The sequence below is a fragment of the Patagioenas fasciata genome, chromosome 13 (assembly GCF_037038585.1).
Source record: "Patagioenas fasciata isolate bPatFas1 chromosome 13, bPatFas1.hap1, whole genome shotgun sequence".
Lineage (NCBI taxonomy): Eukaryota > Metazoa > Chordata > Aves > Columbiformes > Columbidae > Patagioenas > Patagioenas fasciata.
In genome coordinates, this window is record NC_092532.1 from 4,946,157 (window position 1) to 4,965,532 (window position 19,376).

At 46.8% G+C, this 19,376-nt stretch overlaps 1 protein-coding gene across 3 annotated transcripts in view; it reads right to left on the minus strand.

The window, feature by feature from the left end:
- ZNF423 (zinc finger protein 423) overlaps nucleotides 1-19,065 on the minus strand; it is a 220,810-nt gene extending 201,745 nt beyond the window's left edge. For all 3 annotated transcript variants that reach the window (XM_071814436.1, XM_065848420.2, XM_065848419.2), the window contains exon 1: nucleotides 18,462-19,065. In XM_071814436.1, coding sequence (XP_071670537.1) covers nucleotides 18,462-18,501 — 40 coding nt within the window. In that variant the 5' untranslated portion in view covers nucleotides 18,502-19,065. The remainder of the gene's footprint in view (nucleotides 1-18,461) is intronic.
- Between the last annotated feature and the right edge of the window lie 311 nt (nucleotides 19,066-19,376).

Here is a 19,376-nt window from a genome sequence, read left to right on the forward strand (position 1 = left end):
CCCCAGCCTCCCCCACACCACACAAAATAATACATAAATTTAAACAAGGCAGGGAAGAAAAAGAAGAAGAAAAAAAAAAAATCAGGATCATTTGAGAGCGGTACAAATAGGAGGCTCCGCTGGCTGCAGAAGGAACCAGCTGATGCAATTATGCTGGCGGCCGCAGTAGACCATCTGCCCAGCTCCCGGGTTGCTGTTGTTGCGGTCTCAGCGGGACTCGCTCCCAGAAGAGCGGGGCCCCGCGGCTGGGGGGGACCATCTGCCCGGCCCCGGGCTGCTCGTGCCAGCACCACGGGGGCCAGCCCGGGAGCCAGCCCGCTGCCCACGGCCTCCGCGGCACGGCCACGTGTGGCCCATCACGGCCAGGGCTCGGTGGCCAAAATGGGCAGCTGTGCTCTATTTTCTGCAGAGTATTTGCTCGCTCTCCCTTGCCTCCGCACAAACCGGTTGTGTTCTTGGAGCATCTTTGTGCCTGCATGTTTAGGATTTGCTTGGTGTGTAGGCAGGGAGACCAGGACATCCCCTGTACACGCACCATATCAAGCACATAAAACTACTGCTGCACCAGGCATCTGCAACCCAGGGTGCACAAGTGAACTGGGTTTCATTCTGAATTTAAGCTTCCACATGTAAAAATGTACGCATTCCCACCCTCAAACTAATTCCTATTTAGAAGAGTGAAGCAGGGAGGGACGCAAGGCTGTGCTGATACATCCCACCACCCCTCAAAGTAGTGATCAACAGCTTAGTGTCCAAATGGAGATCCATGACAAGTGGTGTCTCTCTGAGGTCCATACTGGGACCAGTACTGTTTAATATCTTCATCAATGACAGACAGTGGGATCAAGCACATCCTCAACAAGTCGGTGGATGACACCAAGTTGAGTGCAGCAGGTGACACACCTGAGGGACAGGATCCATCCAGAGGGACCTGGACAACCTCGAGAAGTGGGTCCACATGAACCTCATGAGGTTCAACAAGGTCAGGTGCAAGGTCCTGCACCTGGGTCAAGGGAACACCCAGCTGGGGGACGAAGGGATGGAGAGCAGCCCTGCAGAGAAAGACCTGGGGGCACTGGTAGAGGAAAAACTGGACATGAGCCAGCAACATGCACTCACAGCCCAAAAAACAATCGTATCTCGGGCTGCATCCCAAAGGAGTGTTGCCAGCAGGTCAGGGAGGTGACTGCTCTGGTGAGACCCCCCTGCAGTGCTGGTCCAGCTCTGGGTGCTCAGCACAGGACACACATGGACCTGCTGCAGAGGGGCCAGAGGAGCCACAGAAATGACCCGAGGCTGGAACAGCTCTGCTGGGAGGACAGGCTGAGAGAGCTGGGGTGTTCAGCTGGAGAAGAGAAGCTCCGGGGAGACCTTAGAGCAGCCTCCAGTACCTAAAGGGACCTACAGGAAAGATGGAGAGGGACTTTTTACAAGGGTGTGTAGTGATAGGACAACGGGTAATGGCTTTAAACTGAAAGAGGGGAGATTCAAAGTAGATGTAAGGAAGAAATTTTTTACAGTGAGTGTGGTGATTCACTGCAACGTGTTGCCCAGAGGAGTGGTGGATGAACCATCCCTGGAGACATCCCAGGCCAGGCTGGACGAGGCTTTGAGCAACCTGAGCTGGTGAAGATGCCTCTGCTCATGGCAGGGGTGGCACTGGGGGAGCTGGGAAGTCCCTTCAAACACAAACTATTCTGTGATTCTATCTCCCCAACACTGACAAATCCCTGGGCACAACGAAACACCCACAGCCAGTCTCTTGGGCAGTAATTTTGCAGCTGGCAGCTTCAGTGGGGATGCAGCCTGGGGGACTTTCCCATCCCTTGTGCCACCCAGCCAATGACAACACCAGCCCCATCCCTGTCCTGCACCTCCCTGCAGCCAGATACTTTCCTCTCTGAACCCAGAGCATCCAACCTGCACTGTCAAGGCTGATGAATCCTTTATAAAATAATACCATAACACATGGGTTTAAGTTATCAGACCACATTTATACTTCAGCTTTGATTTAGACAATGCCTGGAAATGTGGTCAGTCACACAGCTGAACTATTAATCACTTTAAATGAGTAAAGGAAAGGGAGCTCCGAACACAAGCCAGGCTGGCCCAGCCTGTCACCGCATCCCTGTTCCCGCATGCTGCGGCCCCATCAGTACCACAAGCACTCACCACCTCGGGCTGTTCTGCATTTACTGAAGCCTTTCCAGCTGATTTTAGGGGCTTCCCCCTTCTTCCACCCTGCTGTTGTTCGTAGGTTGGAGACCACAGCTGCCAGCAATGGGCACCCCCTGCCAGGGCCGGGGACACCAGCTCAGGCAGCACCACCAAAGGGCACACACACAGATGAGGATGGATTTCTGCTGGAAACCAGGCTGAAATGCCGCACGTGACCTCGTTTTTAGTGGCCATGTGTGGTGACATAAGACAGCCAAGTCCAGTGACAGACCTAAGCCAAGTCACGCTCTGTGATAACACCATCTTGCACGTTTCTCACAGCCTCTTTCCCTTCCCTCCGTACCTCTTCCCAAAAGGCAGCAGCGACGGGCAGGGACCGCTGAAGGTAGAGCTAGACGAGGAGTGAACGTTCCCCACCGCACTCCAAGGGGGCTCACAGTTACTGCTTCCCTAGTTTACAACTACACAAGTCTAGAGGTGCTGAGGCAAAAATCACCCCAAACGTCACCTGCCATGACTACAGCATCAACCACGGTGCAGCACAGCGTGTAATGCAGATGCACAGGAATCGCTCTCAGATTTCAAGATGTAAATGGTTAATATTGCCCACTAAAAGTCCTCCTCAAGATAAGGATTCAGGGGATAAAGGGCACTACAAAACCCAAAATCTTGTTTTCCTGCGGCGATACAGGCTGCTGCTAAAAGAGCGTAAAGGAGATGAGGGACTGACGGGTTTTTCTTTACAAGGGAAAACAATAGTGGTGATACCACAGCAAAACTTGTAGCGCTTCCTCTCTAGAGGAAGGAAATTCTTCCAAGGCTTTGCTGGCACTGTCCCTGCACTCCCCTCACTCGGGGTGCTCGTCCCTTGGAAAGGGACCCCAGCGAGGCCATCGTCACCAGCTCCTCGCAGCACCCACAGACCACGGGGACACAGGCCAGGGCAGCGAGGCGTTTTATTGCCCAGATTGGAATAAAAAGCTATTTTAAGATTTTTATATGTCTTCAAACAACACTCTCCTCGGTGTAGTTACCAAGCACAACCTAAATAAGAACTCTAATCTCTAAAACACAACACTTTTTTTTCCAGAAGGTTGGAAGCGGGGAGGGAAGAACGTAAAAACCAAAACAAATGGGTATATTTCTTGTGGGATCTGCACTACAGATGAAATGCAAAGCAAGTCTCACTCTCCCTAGAGGGTCTTTTTTCAAGAGGGAGAATAATAATAATGTAGTAATAATAAGCACTTATATAGCGCTTTACATTTTCAAAGCGCTATGCAAACATCAACTAATGGGACACGGTAGAATAAGTAGTGTCTAAAATGAGTTTATGTACTGCATTATATTTTCCTACAAAGTGGCTGGGACTGTGTTTAAAATTAAATTCCTCCACATATTGATACTTTGCAAATGGATTTACTTTGAAAAAAAGAGCAAGCAAAACATATTTGTATTAGTTATACTCCACAACCTGTGTATTTCCAAATTCTGACTCGAAAGCAAATTGTTTACGCAGTTTCATAGACACAAAACACATTTTGCTTCCTGAGAAGAATAGGTGCGCTAAGTCAGTCCTTAGGATGATACATCGAGACACTTGGACACACGCCAGCGTTTCCTAAGAGAAAGTCACATACAGAATAAAAAGTATTTAAGCAAAGGAAGCTTTCAGGAGAGAAACTAAGCAATAGTAGCAGTTCTCTGTATTTCTACATTGTGGACAGAAAACCAAGGCAGCCAGCACCTTCTCAGTAAGAGATTGTCCAGCGAGGACAGGAGTCCCTATAACGTAGCTATAAAACAAGCTTCACTTTCCACCGTGTCCCATTAATTCTAGTCTATAAAGCTAATCTTCTAGAGGAAGCAAGATGAAACAACCACAAAGCAAACCAGAATATTATGACCTGAACTATAATACAGGCGTTTCATTTCACTCTTACCTATCCAGCATCTCACAGTATTTAATAGATTCACGCTGCTCTCCAAGGAACAAACGCTACAGCCTCTTTGCATATAACCAAGATGGAAAAAATTAAGTTAAAGAGAGAAAATCTGCGTGACATGTGCGCATTCATTGAGGACTTGGGGCAGAAGTAGAAGAGATGGCAGGAGGAGAGAAATCTGAGCCAGCCTCTCTTCTAACAGCCTGGAGCATCTTACTATTTTGCAGACTTTCCGTTCTTATTATCAATAAATAGCTTTGTAGCAAACCTGGGTGCTTGTGCCGCAAGCCACAGCGCTGTGGCTGCGTAAGCACCGCACAAAAAGGCTGCACGAGACTGAAGTGATTGAGGAATATTGTTTTCCCTGATATTCTCAAGCTAGGAATCAAACGCAAGTCAAAACCGGCACGCTGAATATATCTACCTTTAGGCATGCGCTTAACTGTAAGTATATGAGTAATCCCAATGGCTTCGGTTTTGGGGATTTTAATAGTTGTATGGTTTTCATAACTACAGGAAAAAGCCTTTCCAACAAACTGCCAGTGTGACTCCCTGTTGTACTGCACCACAATTACTGGAACATATTTGGTATTTCTCAAGAGGTTCAGATAATGAAGAATCCTCCAAATTTTCTATTAGCCCAAACTTAGGAATTCCGCATCAGGGAGTTAACGGCAGAACAGACAATGTATGTTAAGTATTGCAAAAGAGAGAGAGAGAGACTGAAATATTTATAAAATTTAAAGCATTTTTTAAGTAAGGTTGTTTGAGAGCCCAGACTGCAGCCCAACCAATGCTATTGCACCAGGTTATTTAAAGATCTTACTCTTATTCCTTTAGACGAGTCAACATTCCTCCGGATTTTCACACCACAATGTTTTCCCATATCTGAACAAGATTAATAATAAATAGGTAAACACACAAGAAATGACCTTATTTTATTCTTTGATGTGCTATTGGTTTAACATTGAACCACAAGCTTTTATGGAAAAAGACACATCAGTAGTCACACTTAAAGGGAATTCTTTTTAAAAAAAAGCAAGGAAAGGTACAATGTTTTGGTTGCTTTAGGGTTTTTGTTTGTTGTGTTTTTTCCTTCTTGGCGAATGGCCAATTATTTTACTTTTATCACTAAAAACAAGCAAAATAGGAAAAAGAGGAAAGAAAAAGTAGCCCTGTTTTCCCAGCAAGGAAACACATCAAAATTTGCTACATGAGAAATAATCTAAATAAGAACTCGAGTACAAGCCACTGCCACAACACCGAAGGCTGGGTGGGCCCAAGGACACAGGGTGGCTTTGACCTTCCCCAAGTCACAGCTACATCACAACTCCAGATGCACAAGCCAGCCCGTACGTGTGGTTATGGAACACAGTGCTATATCTGGCAGCCATTGTTAAAATTCACCCATAAGAAAAAAAGCCTGTATAACGTAACAAAAAGAGCTGGATTTACCAGCACATCTCCCATCATCAAAGCCGAGGAGGTGGACCAGCATCTGCCAAGGTTAACAGGATCACCCATGTGGTGACACACATCCCATGGTGCAAACCAAGAGCAGGATAGCAAGTCTCCTTTCTTCTTGAGATCTCAGTGCCACCCTTCCCACCCAGTTAGAACTGAGAAGGGAGTTGTTCCCCAGCAACACTGCTGCTAGCAAGCCCCACCAGCACAGGAGCAGTGAGAGATCCCACGGGATGCTCCACAGCTCCCATTTCCACTGGGACACGCGGGAGAGCAGTTGTGCAGCTTGGGTCTATTCATCACTTTCAGTGAACTCCTGCAGCCTGTGCTCACAGGGTTTTGCATCCTTCCCTTCAACACAGACTCAAGAATTTGCTTCAATGATAGTAATTTCTTGGAGACATCTCCAGGGGTTTTGTGACCTATCAGCCCTCTGCAGATGTGGACACGCACCCACAACCCGCATGGGTGGCTGTGGACCAGCCTCCCCAGCAGAGGTTCATGTCTGAGAGGTCTGACCCAAACCAATAGCACTAGAACACTGCCCTGCTCACCCTGTGCTGACACACGCCAGCCCTGTCCCCAGATAGTGCAGAGCTACAGGGTTACCCACCAGCCCCTCAGAAAAATCAAGCGAGCTCCTGGGAGCCCTTTGCTCGGTAGGCAACGGGATAAGGAGCCTGAAACAGAGGAAGAGCAACACCTGTCAGATCAGCCCTTACCTCATGCAGCAGCGGGCACAGCCACGGGACATACCCAGGAGGAGAGAACCAGAGTTTCACAGGCTGAGCCTAAGGTAACGGCCGCCCCAAACCAACCAGCATCCCTCTCTACACTCCCTTCCAGAGCTGCAGGGTTAAACATAAGCAGAGTTGCAGGGTGCATTTAAGCCAGGGGCTGGTGTGCATTTTTCCAACATGGCAACATTGAATAAAAAGCAAAAAAAATTTCAGAACAAAATAAACCTGTTAAGAAGGACAAGGAACTGCTGGAGAGAGTCCAGCGCACCCACCAAGATGCTGAAGGGAGTGGAGCATCTCCCGTGTGAGGAAAGGCTGAGGGAGCTGGGGCTCTGGAGCTGGAGAAGAGGAGACTGAGGGGGGACTCATTCCTGGGGATCAATATGGAAAGGGGCAGTGTCAGGAGGATGGAGCCAGGCTCTTCTGGGTGACAACCAGTGACAGGACAAGGGGCAGTGGGTGCAAACTGGAACACAGGAGGTTCCACTGAAAGAGGAGAAGAAACTTGTTGGGGGTGAGGGTGTCAGAGCCTGGCCCAGGCTGCCCAGGGAGGTTGTGGAGTCTCCTTCTCTGCAGACATTCAAACCCGCCTGGACCCCTTCCTGTGGAACCTCAGCTGGGCGTTCCTGCTCCATGGGGGGATTGCACTGGATGAGCTTTCCAGGTCCCTTCCCACTCCTGACACTCTGGGATTCTGTTGGGATATGCCAATAAAAGATAATCTAGCCAACCAGCAGCAGACAGCAAGAACAACGTAAGAGTGAACTTATAATTCCCTGTAATAAGAGCACCAATGGCCTTCAGCTTACCAAAGCAGCAGGATGATTCTGCTGTGTGTCCCTGCCATGGCCTTGGCCAGTCCCACCACAAGCAGAGCGGTGGCTCCTGGCCTCGCAGGCACCATCCTGCCCCTTCCCACCACCCTCCCCAAGGCACGGCCGCTCAGGGAGCTCCGCTGGTGTCCTGCACAGCTGCAGAGGCAGAACAGCAAGGAGCAAACACAACCAAGATTCAAGGGAGGAAAAACCAGCACATAAGCTTCTACCCAGGGAAGGAAACCAACCTGCGTTCCCCAAAAACCAACACTCTCAGGCTTCCCAGGCTGCAAAGTGGGAGGTGCTGTGGGAAGGGAAGTGAAGCTGCCAAAGGTCTCCACTGACACTTGCACAGGCTACAGATAATAGGAAGAAAACAGGCGAGAAGGAAGTGAGGACAGTGTCACAAGGCTACTTACGCACAATAATACCTTCATGTAAGGCAGGATTATTTCCTACTATTATTAATTTGCAGCTGCCCAATTGATACAGGCACTCAGGTACTACAGGGAAGGGTAGATGCCCCTGCCCGGCTGGGGCAGCTCTAACAAGATGCTCTCCTGAGTTTTCCTTCAACCCATCATCACCTGACCATAGATTAAAACTCAGAGTCCTTGTGTCTACCTCCAAACAAGCTATCACAAGGTGGTTTGAGGTTTGCAAGGAGAGAAGCCGCGTTTGTCAGCTGTGATACCCGCCACATGCGCACGCTGCAAGAGGCCAGAGACTGTGCAGCCAAACAATACTCTCCAAAATAAAACCTGTAGAACCAATATTGCCTTTTAAAAAAAAAAAAAAAAATTCAAAGGGAGCTTTCCAAAAGCTCTCTGAGTGGTTGCACAAATAAACAGTTTTGCTTCCTTTTTCCTCAGCGTTGCCGGACAGAAAGCTCTGAGCAGACCCCGCTCTGGAGGCAGCCAGGACCTCCCAAGCCACCGCAGACACCGGTTTCTCTACCTGCCTTTTTGTTTGCTCACGTTCGGGGCTGTGTTGCCTTTGCTCGTACCAATCAGACAGCAGCAGTTTTAAGCCACCGGTCTGATGTCTTCAGCTGCGCCACTGACAGCCACGATACGCAGAACATTTCTTGGATGGCCGTGTGTGGGGATACAAAAGCCTCATTTACAACTTGGCATCTCGAGGAGGACAGGGTGGTTCAGCAGCAGGTGACAAATTAAAAGCTCATTTTTCTATGCGTTTTCTTTGGAGCTGTATTTTGCATACAGACCTACTGGCAAGGAGGAAAAAAAAAATCATAGCAGAGATACCTCTTTATAAAAACAAGCATTTGGTCTTCGGGTGAATTCCTGGTGCACAGCAAAGCATCCACACACCCTGCCACTAACAGCCCCACCAAAGCAGCAGTTTTCCACCAACTGCGGGGGATTTTGTCCCCCTAGGGATGCCCAGCAGCTCCACAACACCCCCCAACACACTGGAAACCGCTCACACCAGCACCCTACCAAGGATCTCTGAGCCAGGAGGTTTTTCAGACCCTCACCTTTAAGTTTGGGTATATTACTGAATTTACTTTAATCAAGAAGATAAAAGCAGAAGCTATCTGTTGAGTGTTTATTTAAGACCAAAAATAGCAATCAAAAGAAACCAAATGGGAGCTTTAAAACAAATCTCACTTATCTGTTATCAAGCAGGAAAGAAATTAGGAAAGAAAACACCCTCAAAACGAAGGGAATCAAATCAGTGGGCTCGCACACAAGCATTAGGGGAGACTCGGTACAAGCACTCACAGTTTCATTTTAAAATGGCTCATAATATATTGTACCATACCCCTAAAGGATGCTCAGAATTAGATTGAAAATACTTCTTTATCCTTAAAAAAAATAATAATCATCTTAAAGCAACAACTTTCTCACCCCGAGTTGCCCACCACATTCCCCACAAAGTCTCACTGCCAGCAACACACTATTTTTGCCATATAAACCTAGTATAAACATAAATAAGGTGCAATTCACACACAGCCCTTCTTCTCTACTTCTCCATCCCAGTATTTTCAATACTCCGCCACATCCCACATGCCCTCTGGGGGAACAGTCTGGTCAGTAAAAGCAAGGAAATTATGAAGGGCAAGGCATGCCATTTTCCTAGAAATAAAGGAGGCCACGAACTGAAATGCATCCTCAGAATTCAGCAATAAATAATATACAAGCTTGGCATTACTATGTAATCCAGTATATCTTTACTCATGTGAGTAAGCTAATGAAGCAAGAGAAATTTGGGTAAGAGCTTGAATACGTAAATTAAAGCAAAGCTGCGTTTACCTAGCAAGCAAAATAGCCAGAAGGCTGCTGCTTTTTTTCAGAGCAAAAGCAACACACGTGCAGCAACAAACCTCCTTTGCAACCGTATTAGTTGGTTTAACAAAGATACTACCTACTCCTCTGGACCTCCTCTTTCACATACATGTGAACATGTTATATATTATATATACTCATGTGCATTCACATAAGAAGTGTTGAAAACCCTGAACAATCAGGAGTCCTCACAGGCCAAGTTCAGCTGCTGCCGTGGTCATAAAATAGCTGAAACTTCCAGAATTAATGACTGTAATCACCATTCTCCTCAAACTTCTCTATATTAAACAGAAAACAACTACAAACCGCAACAAATACGCTCCTCAGGAGCACAGGTACTCACTGTTAAGAGCAGAAAAGCTACTTTAAGTGTTTCACATTTCTAGTGTTTTCTACTGATACTGAATCGTACCCTTTTCCTTAGGTTTGGAATCACTTTCTAGATCTCTTTCTTCTCTAAGTCTTTGAAGCAAAAGTTAAAAATGATATAGATAAAGCTCCAGGTAAGCAAGCCTCTGTGCCAAAGCTTTACATCTAAACATCAGGCACCCTCTACACTCAACCACCAGCAACACATTTCCAAGTTTCCCTATGTTATTTCCATCTTTGTCTGTTCAGCATTTCTACTCCCTCAGGTACTAAGTCCATCCTTCTACCATGTGTTTTGTCTCCCTTCTTTTAGCTTCCCAGTTCTGGGGACAGGAGCCTGAAAGGATGCAGAATCGCAGTCAGTTTTGCTCACATAAGTCTGTACCTGCTTACATTAACAGATGTTAACCACAACCCAGGTCTCTCTCTGCTGCACCCCTAAACCTGCCCACGCTCTCCTAGAACCACCCCCGTTAGCAATCCCATAGAAACAGCAGGAGATGTTCTCTGCAGCACTGGATGCTGAGTATTCCCATCAAAGCTCTTCGCTCCTCTTGCTTTTTCAATTCCAATGCAAAAAATAAGAATAGAAGCCCATCCCCACTCAGGTCAGTAAGAAACACGACCACCAAATCAAGACAGAGGTTTCAACCCATGGCCAGTATCACCTCAAGCTACTCACAGTCCTCCAACACGAATCATGGTTAACACCATTAGTTCTCCAGCAGATTCAGGGAGCTTGGACTTATGCTACCACTTTAGATTTAAACATCCAACCCAGCTTCAGTTAATGCCAAGAAGAAAAATTGCACTCACCCTAAAAACTGCAAAAGTGGGTCCTACATGCTCACCCAGCAAAGAACTTCATCTCCACATTTCTCCAAACACCCTCTTTCCAGGGACACAAGTGTTCATTAACAACACTTGCCTCGTTACTGCTCAGCTCACCACCATGTGAAGGGAGTTCCAGCCATCACTGGACAACCCCAGAGAAGGCCATTCTAGCCAGGTGAGGGTCATTAGGGAACGAGCAGAGCTGCTAATTGAACACCAGCTGTTGGACCTCACCTGGGGCCGCATCCCATCTCTGAATGACCTGTACACGGGTAAGGGCTTTTGTGAGCCCAACCGACGGAGTGGTTAAACTTGCACAGCCAGCACACAACCCAGGGAGGCACAGATTTTAATGGCAGATGCGGAAACAAAGGAATTTTGATTAGCCTTGGGACTGGAGGGGGTAAAAATACTGGTTTAGGATTTTCCCAGGATATGCATATTAAGAACTTGTCTTTTTGCCCTCTGTATGATTTTTTTTTTTTTTTTAATATTTAGAAAGCAGAATTAGGCCACATTTGACCAAACCTCCAGAGCCCAGCAGGAGCCAACAGAGACCAGAGCACAGCAACTTGTTAACTCTTGTACTTGTAGCCATAACAGGATTTCACCAGTGAGCAGCATGTTTTCTGTAGTGCTATCAGAGCCTTAAACAAACCATTTCTCTACAAGCAGGGACCTTTCCCTTTGCTTTAAAACCCAAATGCATTGTTTACTTCCTCTAATATGAACTGGAAATAACTTCTGCGTAAAGAAGCTCCAACTGTTCCACTTCTGAAGCCGCCTTCGTTATCAGTACCAGACCCAAGAACACGATGGCAGGTGATGCTACAAAGAGAGCTGAGATCAACCCTGCTGGAAATTGCCCAGGAGAACACACGGGTAGGGTGGGTTTAAATGAGACCACGACCGAGATTATTTCACCCAAGCGAGCCCTTGAGGTCTCCCGAGCAGCCTTTATCCAGCAAAAGGCGACGCTCCTCTGCCACAGAGGCCGCCCCACATTTGTAGTCGCCGCTGCGGTAGCAATAAGTCCTTTACTGTTTGTTCAGCTCTTGAAAGTCCTGTAAAGCATTCACCGTTCACCTGTCACACTGCACCAACCGAGCCCTTTGAAATTAGAAACTAAAAGTAAACGTGTTAGTCGACGGCGGCGGTGACAAGACGCGTGGCCGAAGCCGGCGCAAGCCTGCGGGCAGGTAATTCGCTTCAACACGAGACGGGCGAACAACGGGATGTTTTATTTAATTAGGATGAGCAGAAGAGATAAACCTCACAGCAGGGCGGGTAATGACAACATTTCAAAAATAATTCATGCCCAGGTAACAAAAGGGCAAATTTCAATTACATAAAAAGCTAAAAAGTTGACTTAATACATCCAAGGGGGGAAAGAAAGAAATAATTAATAATTGTACTGCATATGATTAACAAGTGGCATTTACAAGCTCTGCAAACTGGTCTTTCTGTTGCCTAATCTGTGGCTGGAAAAGGTTTTCTTTCTAAGCAAATGCAAACAATATAATGAAGCTACTTATCACCAGATTCAGATGGGTATTGGAGTGCTATCCGAAATAAGTCGTACACTGGAAAGCTAATGCCAGTTCACTGTACCGCAACGAGATTTGCGAGCCCGTTCTGAACGGCATCACCCAGTTTCCAACCCCATCGGGTCCCTTTGTTTGCATTTTAGAAAACAAACCATTGCAAGAGGTCGAAGCTCGGGCCTTCTGTAGCTGGAAATGTCACAGGAGACCATTTAGTCTGCACATCCTGCTACTCCCCAGAACCGAGCGACTCCGTGAAACCACCATAATTCACTGCTGCACACATAGATGCGCCTACATGTTGTCAAGAAGATGTAGCGCTTCAAACTCGCACCATCTTATTTTTCTAAGGGAATGAGGAACCGGCTTCTCTGCGTTTACTCATAGACACGGGAAAAGAAAATGCACAAGAATGCACTTAGAGGCTTTACAATTGTGTTGAAGAAACGTGCGCAGGACGAGCAGCTCGGGGCTGGTCCTGTCTGCTCCAAGTCCGTGTCCACACGTGCACCAGAACCCTCTACCTGTCCATCAGGCTTTAGCAGGAGTCTGTTGTAAGGTTTCTATCAGTAGTATTTCATTACTCCAGCGCATCTACTAGGATACAAGGGAACATAATAGCCAAGCTTATGCAGAGGCATTTAAGGAGAACACTGATGGAGTGATGAGGGGCTGATGGAGGCAATTTTAGAAGACAGCTCAATTATTGTGGGTAATTAATAATGTTTTGTTTAAGATAATATTGCACTCCATGAAGAAAGCTATGATCTTGTAGAGATTGCAGGCTAATGTGTAAGACCAAGAGATTATTTCTTTTTTAAAAAAGCATGTGGTTTGCATTTTCCAAATGCTCTAATGCACTGAAACTGATTTCAAGAATTGGGGGGGAAGATATAAACTGACTAGTTCAGTAAAAATCACCAAGTAAACAATTAAGAGCGCATTTATCAAAACAAAAGTCAATATTAATTCTACACTATGAGAAAATATCGTCATTTGCAGAGCCAGCAGGTTTTTTAAAACATTCAGTGTAATAACTGATCATTGGGTGCCTCCCCAAACACTTGGCTTAGTTAATTTAACCCGGCTGAAACCACTTACCCAGGTTTAACCTAAAAGTTAATTTGACAGCAAACAATAGCTAAACCAAGCCAAAGCCCCGGCTCTGATAAGTCAATTTGTATTTACACAAGCTTAATGCATCTACAAAACATCATTTTTATATCCAATTCAGAGGATGGCATGAACATCTGCTTTCACTTCAAGACATTAATTTTCAATTATTGAAGAAAAACAAAATAAATCCTGACAAATTACTGGTAACTGCGGAATCTTTTGTTACTCTATTAGTTTATAATAGTCATTTAGAAATCCTACAATTAATGTCCTAACAAGAGCTCTCTGATTATTTTTTTGCACGTGCTATCTGAGGCAATTCAGCTGTGAATGATGTTCTTTAACTTGCACTGATCGTACACAAATATTGTTGAAGAAAGGAAAGAAATCAGAGGCTTTCTCTGGTAGTTGTTTTTCATCAATGTAGCACCATTTAACATACGAGATTTCTATTTCCTCCCCATTCATACTTCAACCTTTTGCATTACGTCTCCCGCTCTTGTCAATTTTCAGCCGCGTTTATTCATTCTATTCACCGAGACCAATGGGAACAGGCCACAATTAAAAGGTGTTTGCACACAGGCAGGAGTTTCAATTGGTAAAACCAGTTAAATACCAGCAGATCCCATCCAGGAAAGCATTCCGGAGGGACGGAAAGCGGGAAGATGGGACTTGTGGAGTTGAGGGGAGAACGCTGCTGGGCTTGGAGCAAAATACACAGGCAAAAATTAAAAACTGCGGGCTAATCCCTGAAGGCGACGCTCGGTGTGCTGCACAGATTCAAACGCTCTCGGGGCACCAGCCCCGCAATGAAACACCAACATCTCCAATTATTCCTAATCCCCCAAAAGCTACACTTGATAAAGAACAATCACGAGCGTAATCTTATTTGAGATGAGTTTTATCAATTTTAGCTGCTGCTTTCACTGTATCAATAAAATTCCGCCGAAACTTGAATGAACTGTAAAATTAAAGGATAATCGCACAAGTCTCTTCTATTTGGCAATTATGATTATACTTGTCAAAATTTAATTTGCAGAATGTACTGCGCCGCTACCTTCAGGTTCTTCTCTATCAGCTGGGAAAAAAGGAAAATTATATCTTTAAGACAAGTATGAAAGACATTGTTACTTCCACAGTCAACTCTGTAACTGAGCTCCGACATTGTATAATTGACTTTGCAAGCAGAACAACAGCAATATAACAAAGAAAATGTCAGTGTTTTCACAGCGCTAATCTATAGCGCTAGGAGGGCCTCCTGCTGTCAGCCAGAGCTGACAATACAATAGCTTTCAAAGGGATATTACCATCACGCTTTTATTCTTGACATCAATCAAGACAAAGAGAATCCTTTTCACAAGACATTCAAAATCAAACCTTTGTATGCGCAGATAGGTAAAACAGCATTCCTTTAAAGAAGATCATTCATAGCAATCAACTAATTGGAACTCGGCAAATGGTTGAAGTATTTTTATTTACTTTGCAGATAACGAAGTAGCGAGCAACCCCCCTTTTCCCCTCTTGACTGACACAAATGAGGCAGGTAGGGTGGGAATCAAAAGTTTCTATCAGCATTTTTTGCCAACTGAAAGCAAAAAAATATGACAGCGATTCTGCAACTTCAAGTAGGATAACAAATCTAGACTTAATTAGTGCGTTCTTTTGCAAAACAGTTTCATTACCAACTAGCACGTTTATTCGCAAAATACCCTTGCAAGCTGACAGCAATTTGCAGGACTGTCAAATTCAGCAGCCAACTTGCATTTGATGCTTAGAAACTTGTACGGGCGCAAACCCGGTCCCCACAAATCACAATCTAGTAATTCCTAAATTAAAATTACAGGGGACTGCAAACCTACAGGTTCCTGTTACCAGCCCCTCAGCACTTTGCTTTACAGAACTGTTTCCAGAGGCCCCAGTTTGCAGCACAGAAACTACAGTTCAATGCAGCGGGTGATGGACGCGCACCCTGCTCAGCCCCCACCGCTCCCCGGAGCTGGCTCCACAGAACAAACTCTGAAGGGCATTGGTGTTGACATCGCTCCCCATCACTTTTAATGGGGGACAGACAGCGTGTTTGGATGTTCGCGACTGTGTTCCGGTGCTGGGTTTAGGAGCACGTGGCTTTAATGGCACTGAGGAAGGTACAACTCCGTACACACAACCAAAAAAGCCCTCGGCAGAGGAGGCTCCTGGCAGCGGGGCAGAAGGAGGGTCTGTGCCGAGGAGAATTACCTTCCCAGGCTTCGTCTGTGATGCGAGGCAGAGCTTCAGAACAGGCCAGTGTTTTACTCCATCACTGCTGCCACCACACCGTCACCGAAGCATTTATTTTGTGAGCCAACAAAGACTCAACCCCTCCTACCTCTACTCCATCCCCATTGATCTGAAACAACCTTCCTTTAAGCCAAGCAGAACTTTGTCCCCAGCCACCAGCTACGAGGTTAATATCTCCAAGTTTGCACAAACCAATGATCAAAACAAATCAGCGTTTTGTATTGCAAATCATAAATCCCACATCAGGGGAAAGCCCTCGGTTAGTGCTGGAGTTCCAGCTGCAGGAATCACTGCAAGTTTCTGCCAGGCTGACCCTGCGACAATACAGCACAGGGGCCACATGCCCTGCAGCTTTGCTGGCATCCAGTTTTGGTTTGCAAACACTTCATTTTAAAGAACATGCATCTAAGAGTTGCCAGCATCTGATGCTTCTGTCAGTCACTTCTTTAAAGTCAGCATCGCTCCCAGTTAACACGCGGGCAACTTGCCTTTCGCATGCAGAATAATCCCTTTCATCACAGGCACACACCGATTCTATTTTAGTGCGTAATCTTTCTGAATGAAAAAGGATGCGCAAATCTCAGTAGTGGTTAATAAATAGCAAAAGTGCTATATAAAGTGAAATAAATACACAGAAAAGAGAAAGACGGTAAATTATTTTAAGTCCTAAATGCTACCCATATATCCACATAATTTATGCTTGTTTTCTTCTCAGTTGAATTGGGAAACCTGTGACCTCAGAGTGCCTTTATTTATTACATCTCAATTATTTCCATGGAAACATGTACTGTGGTAATCTACTGGGTTGCCAGCTCCCTGGACTACTAAATGTATATGACAGACTTTTTAAAAGCAGACGATATGGATGAATATTCAGAAAGGAAGAAATTCTTTATCCTACATCCACGTATGAGTTGCCTCCTATTATCCAAAATTTCACCCAGATTCAGCTCATTCTGCAGACTCCCTGTTATTCAGCTCATGCTAAGAACAGTTATTTACAGCCAGTTTATGCTGAAGCTGAAAAGACATTTTTTTTCCTGCCTAGAGACTACAGAAATAATTAGAATTTTTAAAAACTCAGCTTCACCCTGTTCACTGTTGAAAGGACCTTCTAGATATTTCTACATTACAGGGATAATGCTTCTTAGCTATGACTTGCCAGTAAGTTACCTGCTTCGATTCATACAAATGCTCTCGTAAATAGTGATCCATTCTGTATTAGAATTAGGGTCAACATTTCGTTACTAAGTTCCAACCCCTTGCAAGAGATATTGCCACCTAAAAAGTAATGAGGAAGGAAACAAATTACTAATAAAAAAATAAACATTATTATGGTATGAGATGCCAATGTTTACTAACCGAGCTTCTAGAGCAAACACAGTTCTCACTGGCATCGAACTATTTCCTAAACGTTAAATGTGACACTTTAGCACAGAAAAATATTTTAAAGTCCAGAGGCCCGGCCTCTAAACGTGATGCCCTGATCCGAGGGAAGTCACGACCCGCGGCCTGCACCGCTGCTCTCAAACTGCCATCCTTTTCGTCTCAAACAACGCGTTTCTGAGCATCCCCTAGAAATAGCTCTGGCTCTGCCCTTTCTTCTGCCCGCGGACTGGAACGTTCATCTACCAATTACTGAAGTGGCTCCTTGAGCAGAGGTTGTTGGGCTGGCGGAGGGTCACACCGCCACGCTGCAAAGCTGCCCCCCAGCACGGCGCTGAAAGTACCGTTAGGCTGGGGGAACATGATTCGGGGGTTCGGATAAAGACGAAGGACTTGACAAAAACTTCCTAAACATTTGAAGCACGTACAACTTACATTGCAATAATCTATTAAACAGTGAATACTTCACAAACCATATAAAATGGCCCTGGATGGCGTTTCGATTCCTTCTTTAGCTGGTTGATTAACTACACGCTGATTTTGTTCACCGCCAAGTTACTTAATTACAAACACTTCAGACTTTTTGTTTCATCTTCTGGGCATCCGAATTTATGATCCTTTTGTGCTGCTACAACAAAGCCCCTGGACCACTGAGTTTGTGACTTCTGCTTTGTGCAGAGGACAATAAAAGCTCAGCCCAGACCAGCTAACCTCCTCGCCGCTGGGAGCAAAAGGCTTCGGAAATCACGTCTTCCCCCTCGCACCACTTCACTTAAAAGTCAAAAAGCTGGCAAGGCGTGCAATACAGCACGGGCTGGCCACGGCCCTCCCTTTACGTTTTGCCAGCAGTTTTCTTATAAACAGGAGGTTTTAAACACCCCTTTTGCTGTGGATGGTGAAAAACACCCGAAGTTTAATGTTTAACCTTTACTAATGCAGCCCTGACTAAATTTGGCTATTGTTTCTTCAAGTCCAAGCAAGTTTTCTAGTCCTATCTATCAAACCGCTTTTAATTCTCCCCTTCTTTCACCATCCTTGCGCGCATTGGACAGCGGGAGGGAACAGACGGCGCTACTATTCCCAATCATAAAGAAACACTAATTTCAAGCTCAGCGGCTAAAACACGAGTGTGCTCCGAGCATCACCGCCAAAACTTTCCTTCCTTCCTTCCTTCCTTCCTCCCTCCCCCGCCCCAACGATGCTACCGGCTTCTTCCATCAATTATCGCGACACGTGTCGCCAGCGAGTCTCGGCCGGTCCCACGCACGCACCCCCGGCACGGACGGCGTTGGGCCCGCGTGGGGAGCCCGCCCGTTCCGGGGATAGGAGAGGGGGGGGTTCCGCCATCACCGGCCCTAACCGGGGGGGGATTCGCAATCCCCGCCAAGCCGGGACCCGGCCCTGATTGGCCGCGTCGCGGCGGCGGAGGCGGTGGCGGCTGCCCGGGGCCGGGCGGCGGGGCCCGGCGGAGCGTCCTTACCTTTCACCGAGCGGGGCTTGGCTTGCTTCCTCCTGGACATGTCCGGGCGCCGGGGCTTGTCCTCCTCCTCCGCGTCTTCCTCCCGTCCCTGCCTTCCCTTCCTCTCCCTGCTTTCTCCCTCTTCCCCCCCCCCGCGCCCCACCTCCAAACTTTGCGAGGCGAAGCGGCAGCAGCAGCAGCGGGATCGATTATTTGATTTTTCCTCACTTCTATTGCCTGTTGCAATGCGGCAAGTTCAACTCCTCTTTCCAACCCCTCGGGCACCTTCCCCCCGGGGGAAAATAAAAAAAATATATATAATAAAAAAAAATCACAAGCGCAACAGTTTAAATATTTTTTTCCTATTCTTTTTTTCTTTCTTCTCCCCCCGCTTCGATGTGCAAATACTCCCGACGCAAAGCGAGCCCGGCCTGCGCCCCCACCCGCCTTTTTGTTCTCTTTAAAGTTTGCTGGCGCCCTGCGGCTCTCAGTCCGGCTCACACTTTCGGAATAATTAAAAAAAAAGAAAAAAAAAAAAGCTAGGAAAAAAAAAAAAAAAGAAAAGTCGAGCCCTGCGCGGGGTCCCCGGCTTTGGGGTGGGGGAGGGCGCGCTGGGAGAATTAAGTGTCTAAACCCACGGCGAGCAGCGGCCCCGGCAATGCGGGGCGCTCCGGGGTGCGACCTTGTTGCGATTTTCCTAAATCCTCCCCCGGCCGCGCTCGGCCCCCTCCCTCCCTCACTGCCCGCTCGCCCCCGGCTGCCTCTCCCTTCCTCGCCCCCGCCGCTGCCCGGGGAGGGTGACGAGTCCTTTTTTATGCTGGCCGCGGGGCCCGAGGGGCGGCCGGCCCGTGTCCCCGGCGCGGAGCTGGGCGGGCGGGCGGGTGGGCTCCCCTCGGCCGGCCGCGCTCGCCGCCGCCTTCCCCTGCACGCACGCAC